Genomic DNA, 13,453 nt, shown 5'->3' on the forward strand with positions numbered 1-13,453 from the left:
ATGTCTTTGATTCTCACTTCTTTCGTGTGTATTCTCTTGTTTTTTTTTTCTGTAATTAATGGGAACCCGCGTAGTGTTTTCCGCGCCCAACACCTGCAAAAAAAGACGCAACAACAACTCCGCAGGAAAAGAAAAGAAAAAAAAAAAAAAAAAAAGTACAAACACACACGGACTCACATTGCAGGAATTGGTGGAGCCAAAAAAGCGGAGGACAGGGCGCGTCCACCAGAGGCATGTTGGATCGCAGTGTACCCCACTTTTCATTACGACGCAACGTTGCCAGCCCCCACGAAAAGCCGACGCGAATAATACGCGTCGCAATACACATTTATCACAGCCATATATATACATGACATAATATACATACATATACATACATACATATATATACGCGTATGTGTATTATGCGTGTGTTATATAACAAGAGGACACGCATGAGGGCTGGTCTGTAAAAAAAAAAAAAAAAAAAAAAGGGGAGGGAGAGGGGCAAAACTGGCAGGAAAAAGAACAAAAACAAGAAAAAAAAAAAGTAATTTGTTGCTCGGCTTGTGCATAAAAAGAAGAAAAAAAAAAAAGCACACTGGCCGACGGCAGAGTTCCCCTGACACCTTCCATCACTGCAGCCCCAAAGTACTTCACACAAGTCGGCTCTCAGACATCGTACAAACAGACAAACAAAAAAAAAGGGGGCAAAGGAAAAAAGGAAAAAAAAAAAAAAAAAAAAAAAAAAACGATGGAGAAGCACCCCACAAAAAGAGAAAGTTAGAAAGAATGCCCTCCCTCCTTTCCTCCACCTCACTTTTTCCTTTAACTCTCCCCCAAAGCACCCTCACTAGCTTTTGTCGCATGACTACAGTAAAAAAAAAAAAAAAAAAAAAAGAGCAATACACAAAAAGAAGATAGCTTATATATATAAAAGGCAAAATGAATCCGGAATATTAATAGTAATAACAGTAATGATAGGATTAATTATAGAAATCGTTATAATTGATAGCACAACCCCCCACTCCACCCCCACAAAACAACAACAACAACAACAAGGAAGAAGTGGGGTAAAGCTAGACGTCAAAACCACCAAACCCCCTAAAAAAAAAAAAAAATGAAAAGAAAAAAAAAAAAAAAGAAGGCAAGAAGAGAAAAGTGATCATTTTGATACCAATATTCTTCTTTGGTTGATTCTCCAACCAAAAAGCAAAGAAGCACACAAAGATACATGCAAATACGCATTGACACATAAGAATTACCACACACACACACTCACCCACTCACTTACATACATACATATACACACACGAAAAAGAAAAAAAAAAAAATGAAATTTTTGCATAATTCACCGATATTTTTTTTTTTTTTTGACCTAAATAATCGTATGCAGCCGGGCGTACTGTCTCGCTCTGCTTCGTTGGTTTTTTTTTTTTTTTCTCTCTCTCTCTTGGGTGACTATATATTTTCCTCATCGGATCATTTTACGTCTCACTTTTTTTCTTTTTTTCTTTTTTTACTTGTCTTCTGGCATTCCTCAGCCTCTCATTTACTTTATATTTTTGTCTATATATTTATATATATTACTTATTTCGTTTGACGGTTTTTTTTTTTTTTTTTTTTTAAATATATAATTTTTTTCACGCACGTTCGTGTGTTTTTTGTTGTTACGTCAGTAAAAAGCTTTCCTGTCCCTCTGTCACAGCGGTCCGCAATTTCTCCTCCAACAGGGCTTTGCTGCTGTAGCTTGGCAATTTGAGGTAATGTGCGCAGGTGTTCACTGTCGGCAGCGACGCATCCATGAGAAGCTGCATTTTTCTACTTTCCTCCCCAAAGAATGGAGCGGCCGAAAAAGACGCATTTCCCCCTTCCTCCTCTGTCACCCCAAGTGTACGGCGCACAACAGTTATGGGTGGCCGCATCCCACCAAGGGGAAGACGGGAGGAGCCAGTTACAAAACGCAAAAAGGCACGCTGCAGTGGGGCATCCCAGCTGCTCACCACCTCCAGGAGAAAGTTCACAACAGGGGAATCCTTGTCGTAGCCATGGGACAAGATGATGATTCGCTCGAGATCCTCCGGCCGCTCCCAAATCTTACCATCTGGGCCAGAGATGAGCAACTGTAACTCCTCCACACTGAACAGTTCGAGATAGGATGGAATCATCGCATAGCGTAGTCCTTGTCTAAAGTGCATGAGAGGTCCAGTAAGGACGGTCCTACAGTAATATTGCCGAACCGCCGTGACGTACTCAGAAACATTGACTCCAGTAACACGTTTCATGGATCCATTGGGAGTAAGTTCAATCTCCTCCCCCGCCGTTGCCGCATCCGGGCGTGGCAAAACAAACGTCAAATCACAAGCAATAAGCTCCTCTTCAGAAAGAGAACTTAGTCGGGAAAGGTGGCAATCCAACTCTGGATCAATGTCACGCAGTCGGTTTTTCTCAAGATTGCCAAGTATTCCTTGAATAAAGCAGTGATGAAGAGGAAGGTCGACTACACGTCCCTCCAGCAGCACCCGCCCCACCAGTAAACCCAAGAGTTCAAAATAGGACAAAGATTTCGCCGTCTGACACACCGCAGGAAACAAAGGAAGTTGCACACGCTTTGTCAAAGCCCCAGATGAATCTGTAAATTCTTCAGTTCGCCACATGTTTAGCCGTTGTTCCTGAAGCTGAGCGGAGAATAAGTTGTAAAACTCCACGGCAGGCCCTGCGCCGACACCATTTTCATTTTCAAACTCCACACTCAACGGTAAAGGACACATGGCGTGAGTACGTAACACATTCGAGCCACTTTCCAAAAGATTATCCCGCTGTACTATCACCTTCTTTGTGGAACGCATATCCACATCCGGCGTGACCCATTCCAAACCATGTACTGGGGCCACGTACCCTGTTAGACGCGCTGACTCTTTCAATTTGGCCAGCATCACAATCGGGACACGACGTACTGAAAAAATAAGTTGAATTAGCGCTCGTCGAACGTCCAAACTAAATATCTGCGGATAGTTCCACAGAATGTAACTGGCAAGGTGTTGATCCTGCTGCTCGTTCAGCGATGAGCATAAGAGAGGAAGCCAGACGACCGACGGTAACATAAAAATACCAATATGATTGTGGAATCCATAAATGAGAGCACTACAAAGTCTTCCTTCGGAAGAACCCAGAGTGGCTTTAACTGATAGCAAAACCCGCCGCATTTCATTTAACAGTTTCGCTGCCACCTTCAAAGAGGATTGCGTTTCCGAACTACTTAACAAATGTGTGAAAACTTTCTTCGGTGAGCTGATTCTGGTACCATATGCCCTATCCTCCGTTACACCATCAAGACTTTGCATAAAGGGTTCCTTCACAACGAGATAATGAATGGTCTGTGTCGTTAACCACATTGCAAGCATGCGCTGTATCCCTGTGGCTGCTAACTGCTCACCGGCTTTTTCCTTCTCCGTGGTGGCGACCCTTCCACTTGCCAACACCGTCGCAGAATCCCAAAAGAGTTCTAATAGAGAAACTGATAAATCCACCACTGGCTTACCATTGTAAAAAAATACAATGTTACTTGGTAAAATGTTCCATGACGTGTCGTCATTCGGGTCCGGTAAAGTTTGCCTCTCAATGGAAAATCCTTCAGCAGACTCCTCCCGATCGTAGGTACTTTGTACCCTTACCGATGCCGCGCTATGACGCCGTTCACTCCCATAATTATTCTCCCACGATACCAGTGACCCATTTGAAAAGGAGGATTCGGCACTCTCTGGTTCGTTCGCAACGTGTGGATCCAAGATTGAATAGGAACGAGACAAAAATGACTGCCCTAAATCGCCCTCCACCCTCTCCAGTTTAGGTAAAAAAAGACTATTCGTAGAATATAAACTTTGCACCTCCATAGCATCTGGTGCGGTGTGCCTTCGCCCCAATCGCACCCCTGCTTTACATTTCCCCGCATCCATATATTTTTGATTCAACTGAAGAACTATGTGCTTGGCCAGATGACTCAACGGCATTGTTGGAAGAATACTAACCGTTTCTCTTTCCAAAGAAAGATCCAAAACGGTGTACCTTTCATCAGCAATAATTATAATTCCCACAGAGGAAGGTGAGTGTTCATCAGTCTCAGTGAAATCCAAGGACTCCAATTTCACCCGTAGGGGTGTCCATATGTGGTTCGCCATCGCCAATGTAATTTTGTTACGTCGAAGACGACGTGCTGGTCTTACCGACTGACGCTCAATAGGAGGTGCATCCTCAGCATTCACAAGCCCTATGTTCTTATTGATCACAGAAAGAAGTCCCTTTCTAACATGCGAAAATGCTTCCGCCAGCTCCTTATTCAACGCAGGCTCAATCGTAGAATTCTGTAGTTCGCCTGCAAGTTCCTCCAAAAATTCCGGATGTCCATACACAAGAGAAGAAAGATTAGTTTCACATTCCAACATGTACTCATGAATAGCAAACACCTTTTGAACCCCTGTGGGAAGATCCGAGTACATGTTTGCACGAACCATAATGTCAGAAATAATACAACTCTCCGGGATGTTGAACTTTTTGGGCGCCACGAGAATCGCCGTCTTCGTCACAGAAGAATTTGTATGATCCCGATTCGAACTGGAACTTGTTGAAGTCAATTTGAATGGACTGCTCAAAAATGTACCCCCATGCCCTTTATAAACCTTCCCCAAGTCTAGAGAAATAACTAAAATGGCCTGCTCAATAAGTTTCGCATGTACTTCTTCAATCTTTTCGGCGGTCACATGAAAAGGACACAGAATGATCCCCGTACCACCATAAATTGAACTCCGAAGGACTCCCTGATGTCGACTCAAACGAACCGTTAGATTTTCAAGCATTCGACAGAGGATAAGTTTCTGGTTACCATTAAATATAGACATTGTGGAGCGAGACGCATGCTGTAAAATTAACACTGAACTTAACGCACTCATTTGTATTTCACACCGTAAAGTCATGGCCGGCAGCCGACTGTTGGGCTTCAAACCAACCGCCATCAGGGCTTGCAAAAATGAATGATCATATTGAAATTCTTTAAAAGGCTGCACAAATGCTGTAATCGTGTGATTCGTATTTGCTGTAGCCAAGTATGACAAAACCGGTCCCAGTTGGGAGCATACTATGTTAAACCTCTGACGCAGTTCCTCCATGACCTTTGGGCGGAAACGGTTACCGTCATCACGGAAAAACTCTACCGAAAGATCCACACACCGAAGTATCAAGATGGAGCAGTGACGCGCTATAATGGGACTAACCGTTTTTCTGACCATAGTCGTCAAAACTGGAAGACACCACGACAATATCAGTTGAATCATGGAATCATGTAGAAAATGTAGGCGAATAATGGAGTAATTTAAAATCCCTTCACGAGAATTACGAAAAAAATCACATAAAAGTAAATCTTTTCTCTGAACCGTTTTATTCCCTGACCTCTGCCTCCCAGTTTGTCGCTCCCCTTGCCGCACAAGTCCTGCGATGTAGGCACACCACGAACCACATTCATTTCCATCCACTAAACGCCTATTGATAGCAGCCTCCCGTAAACCACCAGTATGGGCGATTCTATGACTGTAAGCAGCATCCGTACTTCTTGCTGTTATAGTAGAAAATATGTCTTCATTGACCGCCCTACTTCCCTCCGTCGAGCTTGCCACCAGAGGATTGTCTTGATGCCGGTACGTCCATTTGGGTGACTCACTTGAGTAGTCTCCATGTTGCTTTGGAATGAATTTCTCATCTGTTGCATCCAAAAGTAACTTGTCCCCACAAGTGCAGTACATGACTCGACTGTGAACATAACCGGAGAGAAATGCATGACGACCAAGGCTATGTGGGTAAGAAGATAATTCATTGCTCATGTATTGCATGTTATCAAAGTCAATTTTGAGTGTGCGGGAAGCATGACATACTTCATATGGTTTAAAAGCTGAAAGTCTGCGTTGTCTTTTGTATTCCCCTTCCATCTGCTTGCTCAAACTATCAGTACAGTCAGTTCTGTTATGAAAGTCATCTTCGCATTGCCAAACAAAGTGTGGTAATGTAACATAATAGTCACTTTCACGGGCCACCAAAGCAGTTGGGAAGATTACCAGAAAAAACTCCAACAAATGAATGATTTGCTTTTCCTCTGCCATAAAGGGAATTGCACTGACATCATTCGATAGAAATGCCTCGGCAAAGGCTACACCGCTGTAAGAAATTCGTTTCGTCGTTCTTTCCAGCACCGTAGCCAAAACTCCACAGATGGATTGTAACACGTGATATTTAAGAAACATCCTTAAAGATATAGGGGGATCGGCAAAGAAAAGCGTCAGCAAGGGTGAACAGACAGCATCTCGAAATGTTGACCCCTGTGTACCCATGGAAGCAGTTCGTACCAACATATTAACAAACGCCGGCAAAGAATTTTCCAGAATACTACCATTTTTCAAGATGAGCTCTCTTGTGCGTAGTATGCGATCATAAATAAGTGCAACGCACTCAGTAAGACGCAGCATGTACGCTTCATTTTCCTTTGACAACCGCTCCAAAGGTTGATCTTTGCTCTCCCCAAACACTCTCTTTACCTGTTGGTTAAACCGCACTACAAGACTGTTGCAAGGGACTAAGAAATATTTGTTCCAATCCTTCAACCGCGCTGCCCCAAGAAGATGACACAAACACTTCAAGCACAACATACGCAGATGATGTGTTTCCACCCGAGCCTCTAGGACTGTGATGAAAGAAACGGCGTATTCACGCACCAGGGATGCTTTTGCTTCCGCCGAGACATGACTAATACATTTCAGCAACTCCTCCAAAAACGTTTCATTGCCTTGAAGCTTCACATCCTTCATAATACAAAACAACGGTCGAATACCTTTTGCCGCTGCTATCGCCAAACCACCACGTGGTACAAGATCGGCCAGTAGTGCAAGAGCCTGTACCGTGACGGAACGCAACCTAGAAAATTCATTTCGAGAAACGCTTCTAAGTGTCGATACCAACACCGACGCGTAGCGTTCAACATCAAGCCGTCGAATAAACTCCTCGTCACCAAAGCAGAAGGCAACGCAAATTCTATTCAACGCCATAAGCAACCTTTGGAATGCATCCTCGGATTTGCCACGCTTAAAAACTAAAAGTGAACTCTTTAGCTCCCCAACGAGTGTGGCTGAATCATCACGCGATGCTAGTCTGACGGACACTTCCGCTGAATTCATGGCACAGAAACGATTCGTTTTTAAATTTTTCGGGGTGGAAGAAATGGGCTTGTAATTTTTTTGCCTGCAAGCTTGTCTTCTGCCGCCTGCTTTTACTTTACGCACCGATACTGGGAAATTGTTGTTGGTTGGATAGCAATATATATATATATATAGATAGATAGAGAGATGCTGCTATGTGTGTGTTTATGTGTGGGAAGGGGGGGGGGGAAAGGGCGGGAGTGTTCCTCGGGGTCGTACTGCAAGCAGAAGAACTATTACTTCCGAAGGATCTGGGAGAGAGCAGAAGGAAAAAAAAAATAATAATTAAAAAGTGAATTTTTCGAAAATTCCTCCAAAACAAAAAAAAAAATGACAACATTTTCATTTTCATTTTTTCTTTTCTCCCCCTTCTTACAAGATAATAAATAACAATACATTTAACATAACCAACACACAGAGCATAATCACATCCGGCACATAAATATATATATATATCACTTCATTTTTCGTGGGCACTCCACATCCGATGCTCTGTCCGCCCTCATTGTTCGCACACCTTCTGTTCCCCCAACCCATTCACTCCTTGCCTGGTTTGCCACGTCCAAAAAAGCTTGTGCTATTCCACTAATCTTTTCCACTCAGGCAGAATGCCAGAGTCAACTCATATACACACACGCACACATAAGTGGAGGGAACAACACAAAAGAGCGTCTATAACGTACTGTTGATCGGGGGAAAAGAGTGGCAAATAGGCGAGCAAGGGTGAAAAGAATAGGGCCCCTGCTCCCTCTTTTGATTTCCTTTTCGTTTTCCTTCTTCCACCGCTTAATTGCTTTCTTCATGGCTTCCAATCCTTTCGACGCCTCATCATTTCCACATCATCTTCAAAGAAACATTTTTGTCTTGATCCTTGTGCATAATCTTAGCCACGGCGAGCTCAAAGTCTTCCTGCGTGATGTGCACACGGCGTTCCCGCAGGGCAAACATCCCAGCCTCGGTGCAAACGGCCTTGAGCTCCGCGCCGGAGCAGTGATTTGTCTTCTCCGCGACACTCTTCAGATTAATCCCGCGCGTCAAGTTCATTTTTCGCGAGTGAATCTTCAAAATTTCAAGGCGGGCCGCCTCGTCAGGCGCGGGAAACTCAATCTTGCGGTCAATACGACCCGGACGCAGCAACGCCTCATCCAAAATGTCAATGCGGTTCGTGGCCATAATCACCTTGATGGACTGTGTCGACTCAAAGCCGTCAAGCTGATTAAGAAGCTCAAGCATGGTGCGCTGCACCTCACTATCGCCACCGCGGCCAGTGTTTTCCAGACGAGATGAACCAATGGAATCGATCTCATCCATAAAAATAATAGACGGACTGTGTTCACGCGCCATGACAAATAGTTCACGAACAAGTCGAGCGCCCTCGCCAATGTACTTTTGCACCAGCTCTGCCCCGCTTACCCGAATGAAGGTGCAGTCTGTGTGATGGGCCACGGCTCGGGCAAGGAGAGTCTTGCCTGTGCCTGGTGGGCCATAAAGCAACACCCCTTTTGGCTGAGCAATGCCCAATGCCTCAAAAAGCTCGGGATGTTTTACAGGCAACTCAATAACTTCCTTAATCTCCTTTACTTGGCGAGAAAGTCCACCAATCTCATCATACGTGGAGTCGCTGCCCGCCTTTTCAACCTTCATGAGTGACACAAGGGGGTCAACTTTGGTCGGTAGAATGTAATGAATGGCGTAGGTTGCGTTCCGTAGTGCCACACGCGTGTTGCGCGTGAGCTCGGCGACGTCAATTGTTTTTTCCACATCAACAATCAATTTTCCCTGATTGGAGCTGACGTTCACAAGTACTTTGTTTTTACCAAGCACCTGCACAACGTCCGCCACGGTGGAGCCGCTCTCTTGCAGCATTTGCACTTCCTCCTTGAGTTGGCGCACCCGTCTGTTGAGTTCATTCCGCTGCGACTCTAAACGAAGATAATTGTCAAGCAAACGTTTTTCCTGCGCACGCAACTCCTGAATTTTCTGAAGAAAATACGTGCTGACGGGGTCGTGTGTGCTTCTATTGGTATTCACGGCCGTTTTCATCGCTTCCTTCCCTCTCTCTTTTTCGAATTCTTGCCTTTTTTGTTTTTGTTGTTCTCTGTCTTTACTCCCTGTTCTCTGGTGCTTTTTGTTGTTGTTGATGCTGGCGCCAACGGTGTTCTTTTAGCGTTCTTTTTGCTGCCACGTGTTATCCTCTCCTCCAGTTTCACCGCAAATGACCCAAGAAAATAAATAAATAAATAAAAATCCCCACAGTTTCGCACGCGAAAAAAATAGTTGCATCGGTAAATCACAGTGCACAGATGAACGAGCAAGTAAAAAAAAAAAAAAAAAAAAAACAAGGGGGTGGTGCATACCCCGTCTCCTCAACGGCTTCACACATAAAAACAAACAAACAAAAGCTTAAATGGCAGCGTTTTAAAACACACCAATAGGCAGCAAGAGTCACAAACCTCAGTTCATGCCTAGCGTGTTGATGTTGCATTACCACAGCCGTGAGGAGAATTAACACCAACAACGATAACAGTGGGAGTAAAAAATTTAATGTTAATGATAATAACGACAATAATAATAATAATAATAATGGGAAAGCTTCGTGAGAGAACTACAAAAAAAACAAAAAAAAAACACGTAAATACATGTACATGTGCATTCAACCATCTAATGAGTGCATCTAACCTAAAAAAAAAAAAAGATGTGTACGCGTAAAATGATTCATCACAAAAAAAGCAAAGCAAAAAAAAAAAAAAAACTCGGCGTGTATCCTTTTTTCCCTTCCCGTTTCGTCATTTGGCCACGCAAGACCTTCTCTCTTGTGATCAATGTCACCTGCTCTCAAGTACTCATAGACAAAAAAAAATTACACATGCACACCATTTCGCCATCAATGCTCTTTCTAACGACGACTATGAAAGTGGTTGTCAAGGCTCTTTCTATCATTCTCGCCTGCGTCTATGCGCCGAAACTTTCGGTGGGGTTCACGCGGCATTGTACATGCCATCGAGTTTGAGTTGGCGGCATCGCGGTTCGTATCCATTTCCTCCAGAAACCGCTTTTCCCGACGAAGCGACTGCAACCCACTACCGACACCTTTATCATCACCAACATCCCTCCCAGAAGGAGCATCGACCGCGTCGTCTAGTACTCCTGTAAAAAGAAGCCTCTTCTGTATTGGGGACACGGCCACAGTCAAGTGCGACATATGATTGGCGAGGTCAACGGACTCCCCGGTCTCATCAAGAGGCGTAATATGAGAGAGAGCAGAAGATTCACATGGGAACGAAACGCTGTTGCTCTCTTGGAAAAACTCAAGTTGGTGGTACAACGCCGGTCCTACGCGGCTGTTGGAGTTCTCATCTGCATCGTTGCAAATGTATTTTCTCTCACGATTTTTCTTGATTGGTGCACCGGGATCGCCAAGCTGAATGGTCGTCTTTGTCGGTCGTGCTGGACAACTCATTGCGCTGCGTTGGCTGCAATCGCTTTCCTCATTGAGCCACTGACAATTGCCTTGCGGGCACCAGAGGACGGCCTCCGGTTCTTCATCAAACTTTCCTTCCCCGGGGAAGGAGAAACCTAAATGAACGTGTGATCCCTCCTCCCCACCTTCTTCTGCCATGGCGGAGGCAGGAACAGTGAAAGGCCGCAGCGCCAATTTTCTTCTACGCTCCCCATTATTGAAATGACGGTGCTCTACATTAACATCCTCGCCAAAAACGGCAGAAGAATCCCCTTCATTAGCGTCGGCTTCTCCAAGCGGAGAAGACAGGAGCGGGTCTGATTGGGACCAGCCCGTGGGGGTTGTTGTCTCCGGAAATGTGTAAAGGAGGCGCTCCAACTTGAGACCGCTCCACATCTGGCGAGACGGCACCTCTAGTGCCCTCAATTTATTTAAACTGATCTAACCTACGTGTAACTGAAAGTCAACTTTACCGAAAAGAAAAGAAAAAAAAAAAAAAAAAAAGGAAAAGCACAAGAAACCCTAAATAATGATAATAAATTTTCAGCCAAAAACAAATCGGTTTTGTTTCTGGAATGCTTCTACGCAAAGCTCAATAAATGACATTCTTGAAAAACACCCGCCGTTATTTGCATGTATCATCCCCTCAAAGGAAAATCCACGGTCCAAAAACTGCGTTCCTATGCAAATAACCGCGGTGGCTCAGTATCGAACAGCAGCATCCGTTCAAGTCCAATAACTGATTTGCGTTGCATTGTTTTTTCCCTTGTTTTTTGAACCAAATTCCTTCCTTTACCCTGCGATGAGAGACTCATGGCGCCCAAAGAGTTTTTCTTTTTCCCTTGTGCCAACACATCGCGGCTGCCCGGAGGAGAAGCGGCTGTAATCAATGAGGGTTTCCTATCCAACACTTCAGAGGTCCTTTGGGCGTCAACGCCACCATGTTCATTACTGGCCATCTGGTTGCGAGACACGCCGCTAGTCGGAAAGGAACGACTCGGCACGCCACTTTTCAACACAGTCGGCGTGTTGCATGTCGTCTTACGAGGCGAGCTCTTACCCCTCAACTCAGAGTTGCGTAAAGAGGTTGAATTATCGGACGTTAGCGGTGGCAGTGACTGTGACAATTGTTGCCTGTAGCGTGCAGGGATTTCCTGCGCACAGCGTGGCACATGATCATAGGCAACTTTTGCGTTGCCGAGTTTCTCGACAACTTGTAAAACATACGCATGCTCTGAAATTTTGGATCTGGAGAAAATCCCTAATTTTCCACTGTCAGTGCTTTTCCTACGCTGGGCTGAAGATGGTGTGGGAAATTTATTTGCTTCGCGTGCTGAACTTATGCGTGGTGAACTTGGGATATTCATCAATTTCCCTGATGTGCTTCGACCGGACTCCTGTCTGCCGTGTGAGATTGACCTGTGCGGTGTCATGCGTCCAATACCGCCATGAAAGCTGCTGGAACCTCTCATGGCAATTGATGCAGACGGAGGAACGGAAGAAGAACCGAAGCTTCTTCCTCTCTCCATTTTTGCGGGCCCTTCACGCCGCGCGTCGGGAAGGATATTCTTCTCCGTGGAGTTCTTCACCGCCGAGTGGGTATGACCATACGGCCGCGCAAGTGAGTTGGAGCGCAACAAATTAGAGTTACTAGCAGAACCCACGGAGACGTTCCGAGCCGACGGCCGCTCCATCTTCCGTGCAGAAACCACATGAGTTGATGTCTTTTTCCCGCTCAGCTTTTTCGCAGGATTTGCTGTTCTTTTCAGCGACGGTGTGGCGGGAGACGGTGCTGGCTGTGGCTCATCCTCGCCAGCGCTCACAATTTCTTCCCTGTGGGTCACGAGCTTTGGGTTTAGACGCGGGTACGAGTTGCTTGGGCGTGCGCCCATTTCCTCGTTCGCCCCGTGCGGCATCCCTCCACCAAACGCCGCCGTAAAGAAATGCCCATTGGCGTCAAGAAGGAAAAACGGGCATGCATAAAAAGAGAGAAAAAAGAGAAAGAAAACGTTTAGGAATAAAAGCAGAAGAGAAGCGAAAGAAAAAAAAGAAAAAAGAAAAAAAGAAAAAAACACAGCCAGGACTGCCCACAACGCTTTCCGAGTCCCGCTGCTCAGCACCTGTAGTAGAATACATAAACACTTTGTAAGAGAATCCAAACCAAAAAGGAAGACGCATCAAAAGGAGGAACAAACAGAAAAAGAGAGACGTGTTTGGATGCGGGTTTGATGGGGGGAAAAAAGAAGCAACAGCCATAAAAAAAAAAAAAAAAAAAACATAAAATGAACAACGAGGGAGAGGGGGAGGGAGGGAAGAAGAAACAGCAATAATAATATACACGCATATAAAAAACAAAAAAACAGTAAATAAGACAAACACTTAAAGGCAAAATAAAGTGCAAATATTACATCAACAATGAAAAACTGAATATAAGGGAGATTGCCTCCCCATCATTTATTCTTCTCTCTCGTTTTTTTTTTTTTTTTCCGCTTTGCTGTTGCTCACATGTCGGGCCACAATACCCTCTCTCTCATTTGCTCATTCCATGCATCCTCTCCTTAATATTTGTTCCTCAAAAAAAAAAAAAAAAAAAAAAAAGGTGTCAATCGTTGCGCGTGTCACACACATAAAAAAGGGCAAGCACCCCGTAAGACAATTACATACGCAGATACATACATAAACCCCACCAGGGCGCAATAAAATACAGAAGCAAAAAAGGAAAAAAGAAAGAAAAAAAAGAAATTTTTTTTTTTTATTTTAATGCTCCTAAACATGAAAC

At 44.5% G+C, this 13,453-nt stretch overlaps 4 protein-coding genes across 4 annotated transcripts, besides 23 other annotated features; all 4 read right to left on the reverse strand.

The window, feature by feature from the left end:
- Nucleotides 1–9,260: part of a sequence feature (areas merged during assembly that could not be assigned to a particular haplotype. This can correspond to areas where the two haplotypes were merged or to regions with more than two copies in the genome that were merged during assembly.) that runs on past the window's edge.
- Nucleotides 127–155: a microsatellite.
- Nucleotides 340–390: a microsatellite.
- Nucleotides 451–472: a microsatellite.
- Nucleotides 692–731: a microsatellite.
- Nucleotides 858–879: a microsatellite.
- Nucleotides 1,021–1,040: a microsatellite.
- Nucleotides 1,086–1,125: a microsatellite.
- Nucleotides 1,245–1,293: a microsatellite.
- Nucleotides 1,586–1,606: a microsatellite.
- Tc00.1047053504147.190 (hypothetical protein, conserved) lies at nucleotides 1,650–7,193 on the reverse strand (the record flags this gene model as incomplete). The annotated part of the gene is made up of 1 exon (XM_814748.1): nucleotides 1,650–7,193. The coding sequence occupies one exon, from the start codon at nucleotides 7,191–7,193 to the stop codon at nucleotides 1,650–1,652; it is 5,544 nt and encodes a 1,847-aa protein (XP_819841.1).
- Nucleotides 7,484–7,506: a sequence feature (AT_rich).
- Tc00.1047053504147.200 (proteasome regulatory ATPase subunit, putative) lies at nucleotides 8,043–9,257 on the reverse strand (the record flags this gene model as incomplete). The annotated part of the gene is made up of 1 exon (XM_814749.1): nucleotides 8,043–9,257. One exon carries the CDS (start codon nucleotides 9,255–9,257, stop codon nucleotides 8,043–8,045), a length of 1,215 nt encoding a protein of 404 aa, XP_819842.1.
- Nucleotides 9,261–9,528: a sequence feature (areas merged during assembly that could not be assigned to a particular haplotype. This can correspond to areas where the two haplotypes were merged or to regions with more than two copies in the genome that were merged during assembly.).
- Nucleotides 9,440–9,462: a sequence feature (AT_rich).
- Nucleotides 9,529–10,717: a sequence feature (areas merged during assembly that could not be assigned to a particular haplotype. This can correspond to areas where the two haplotypes were merged or to regions with more than two copies in the genome that were merged during assembly.).
- Nucleotides 9,532–9,553: a microsatellite.
- Nucleotides 9,763–9,799: a microsatellite.
- On the reverse strand, nucleotides 10,111–11,070 carry Tc00.1047053504147.210 (hypothetical protein, conserved; the record flags this gene model as incomplete). The annotated part of the gene is made up of 1 exon (XM_814750.1): nucleotides 10,111–11,070. The coding sequence occupies one exon, from the start codon at nucleotides 11,068–11,070 to the stop codon at nucleotides 10,111–10,113; it is 960 nt and encodes a 319-aa protein (XP_819843.1).
- Nucleotides 10,718–10,883: a sequence feature (areas merged during assembly that could not be assigned to a particular haplotype. This can correspond to areas where the two haplotypes were merged or to regions with more than two copies in the genome that were merged during assembly.).
- Nucleotides 10,884–13,453: part of a sequence feature (areas merged during assembly that could not be assigned to a particular haplotype. This can correspond to areas where the two haplotypes were merged or to regions with more than two copies in the genome that were merged during assembly.) that runs on past the window's edge.
- Nucleotides 11,150–11,184: a microsatellite.
- Nucleotides 11,355–12,590, reverse strand: Tc00.1047053504147.224 (uncharacterized protein; the record flags this gene model as incomplete). Its single annotated transcript, XM_814731.1, has 1 exon — nucleotides 11,355–12,590. One exon carries the CDS (start codon nucleotides 12,588–12,590, stop codon nucleotides 11,355–11,357), a length of 1,236 nt encoding a protein of 411 aa, XP_819824.1.
- Nucleotides 12,711–12,746: a sequence feature (GA-rich).
- Nucleotides 12,931–12,950: a microsatellite.
- Nucleotides 13,249–13,272: a microsatellite.
- Nucleotides 13,370–13,416: a sequence feature (A-rich).

The sequence above is a fragment of the Trypanosoma cruzi genome, genomic scaffold (assembly GCF_000209065.1).
Source record: "Trypanosoma cruzi strain CL Brener 1047053516765 genomic scaffold, whole genome shotgun sequence".
NCBI classification, from domain to species: Eukaryota; Euglenozoa; class Kinetoplastea; order Trypanosomatida; family Trypanosomatidae; genus Trypanosoma; species Trypanosoma cruzi.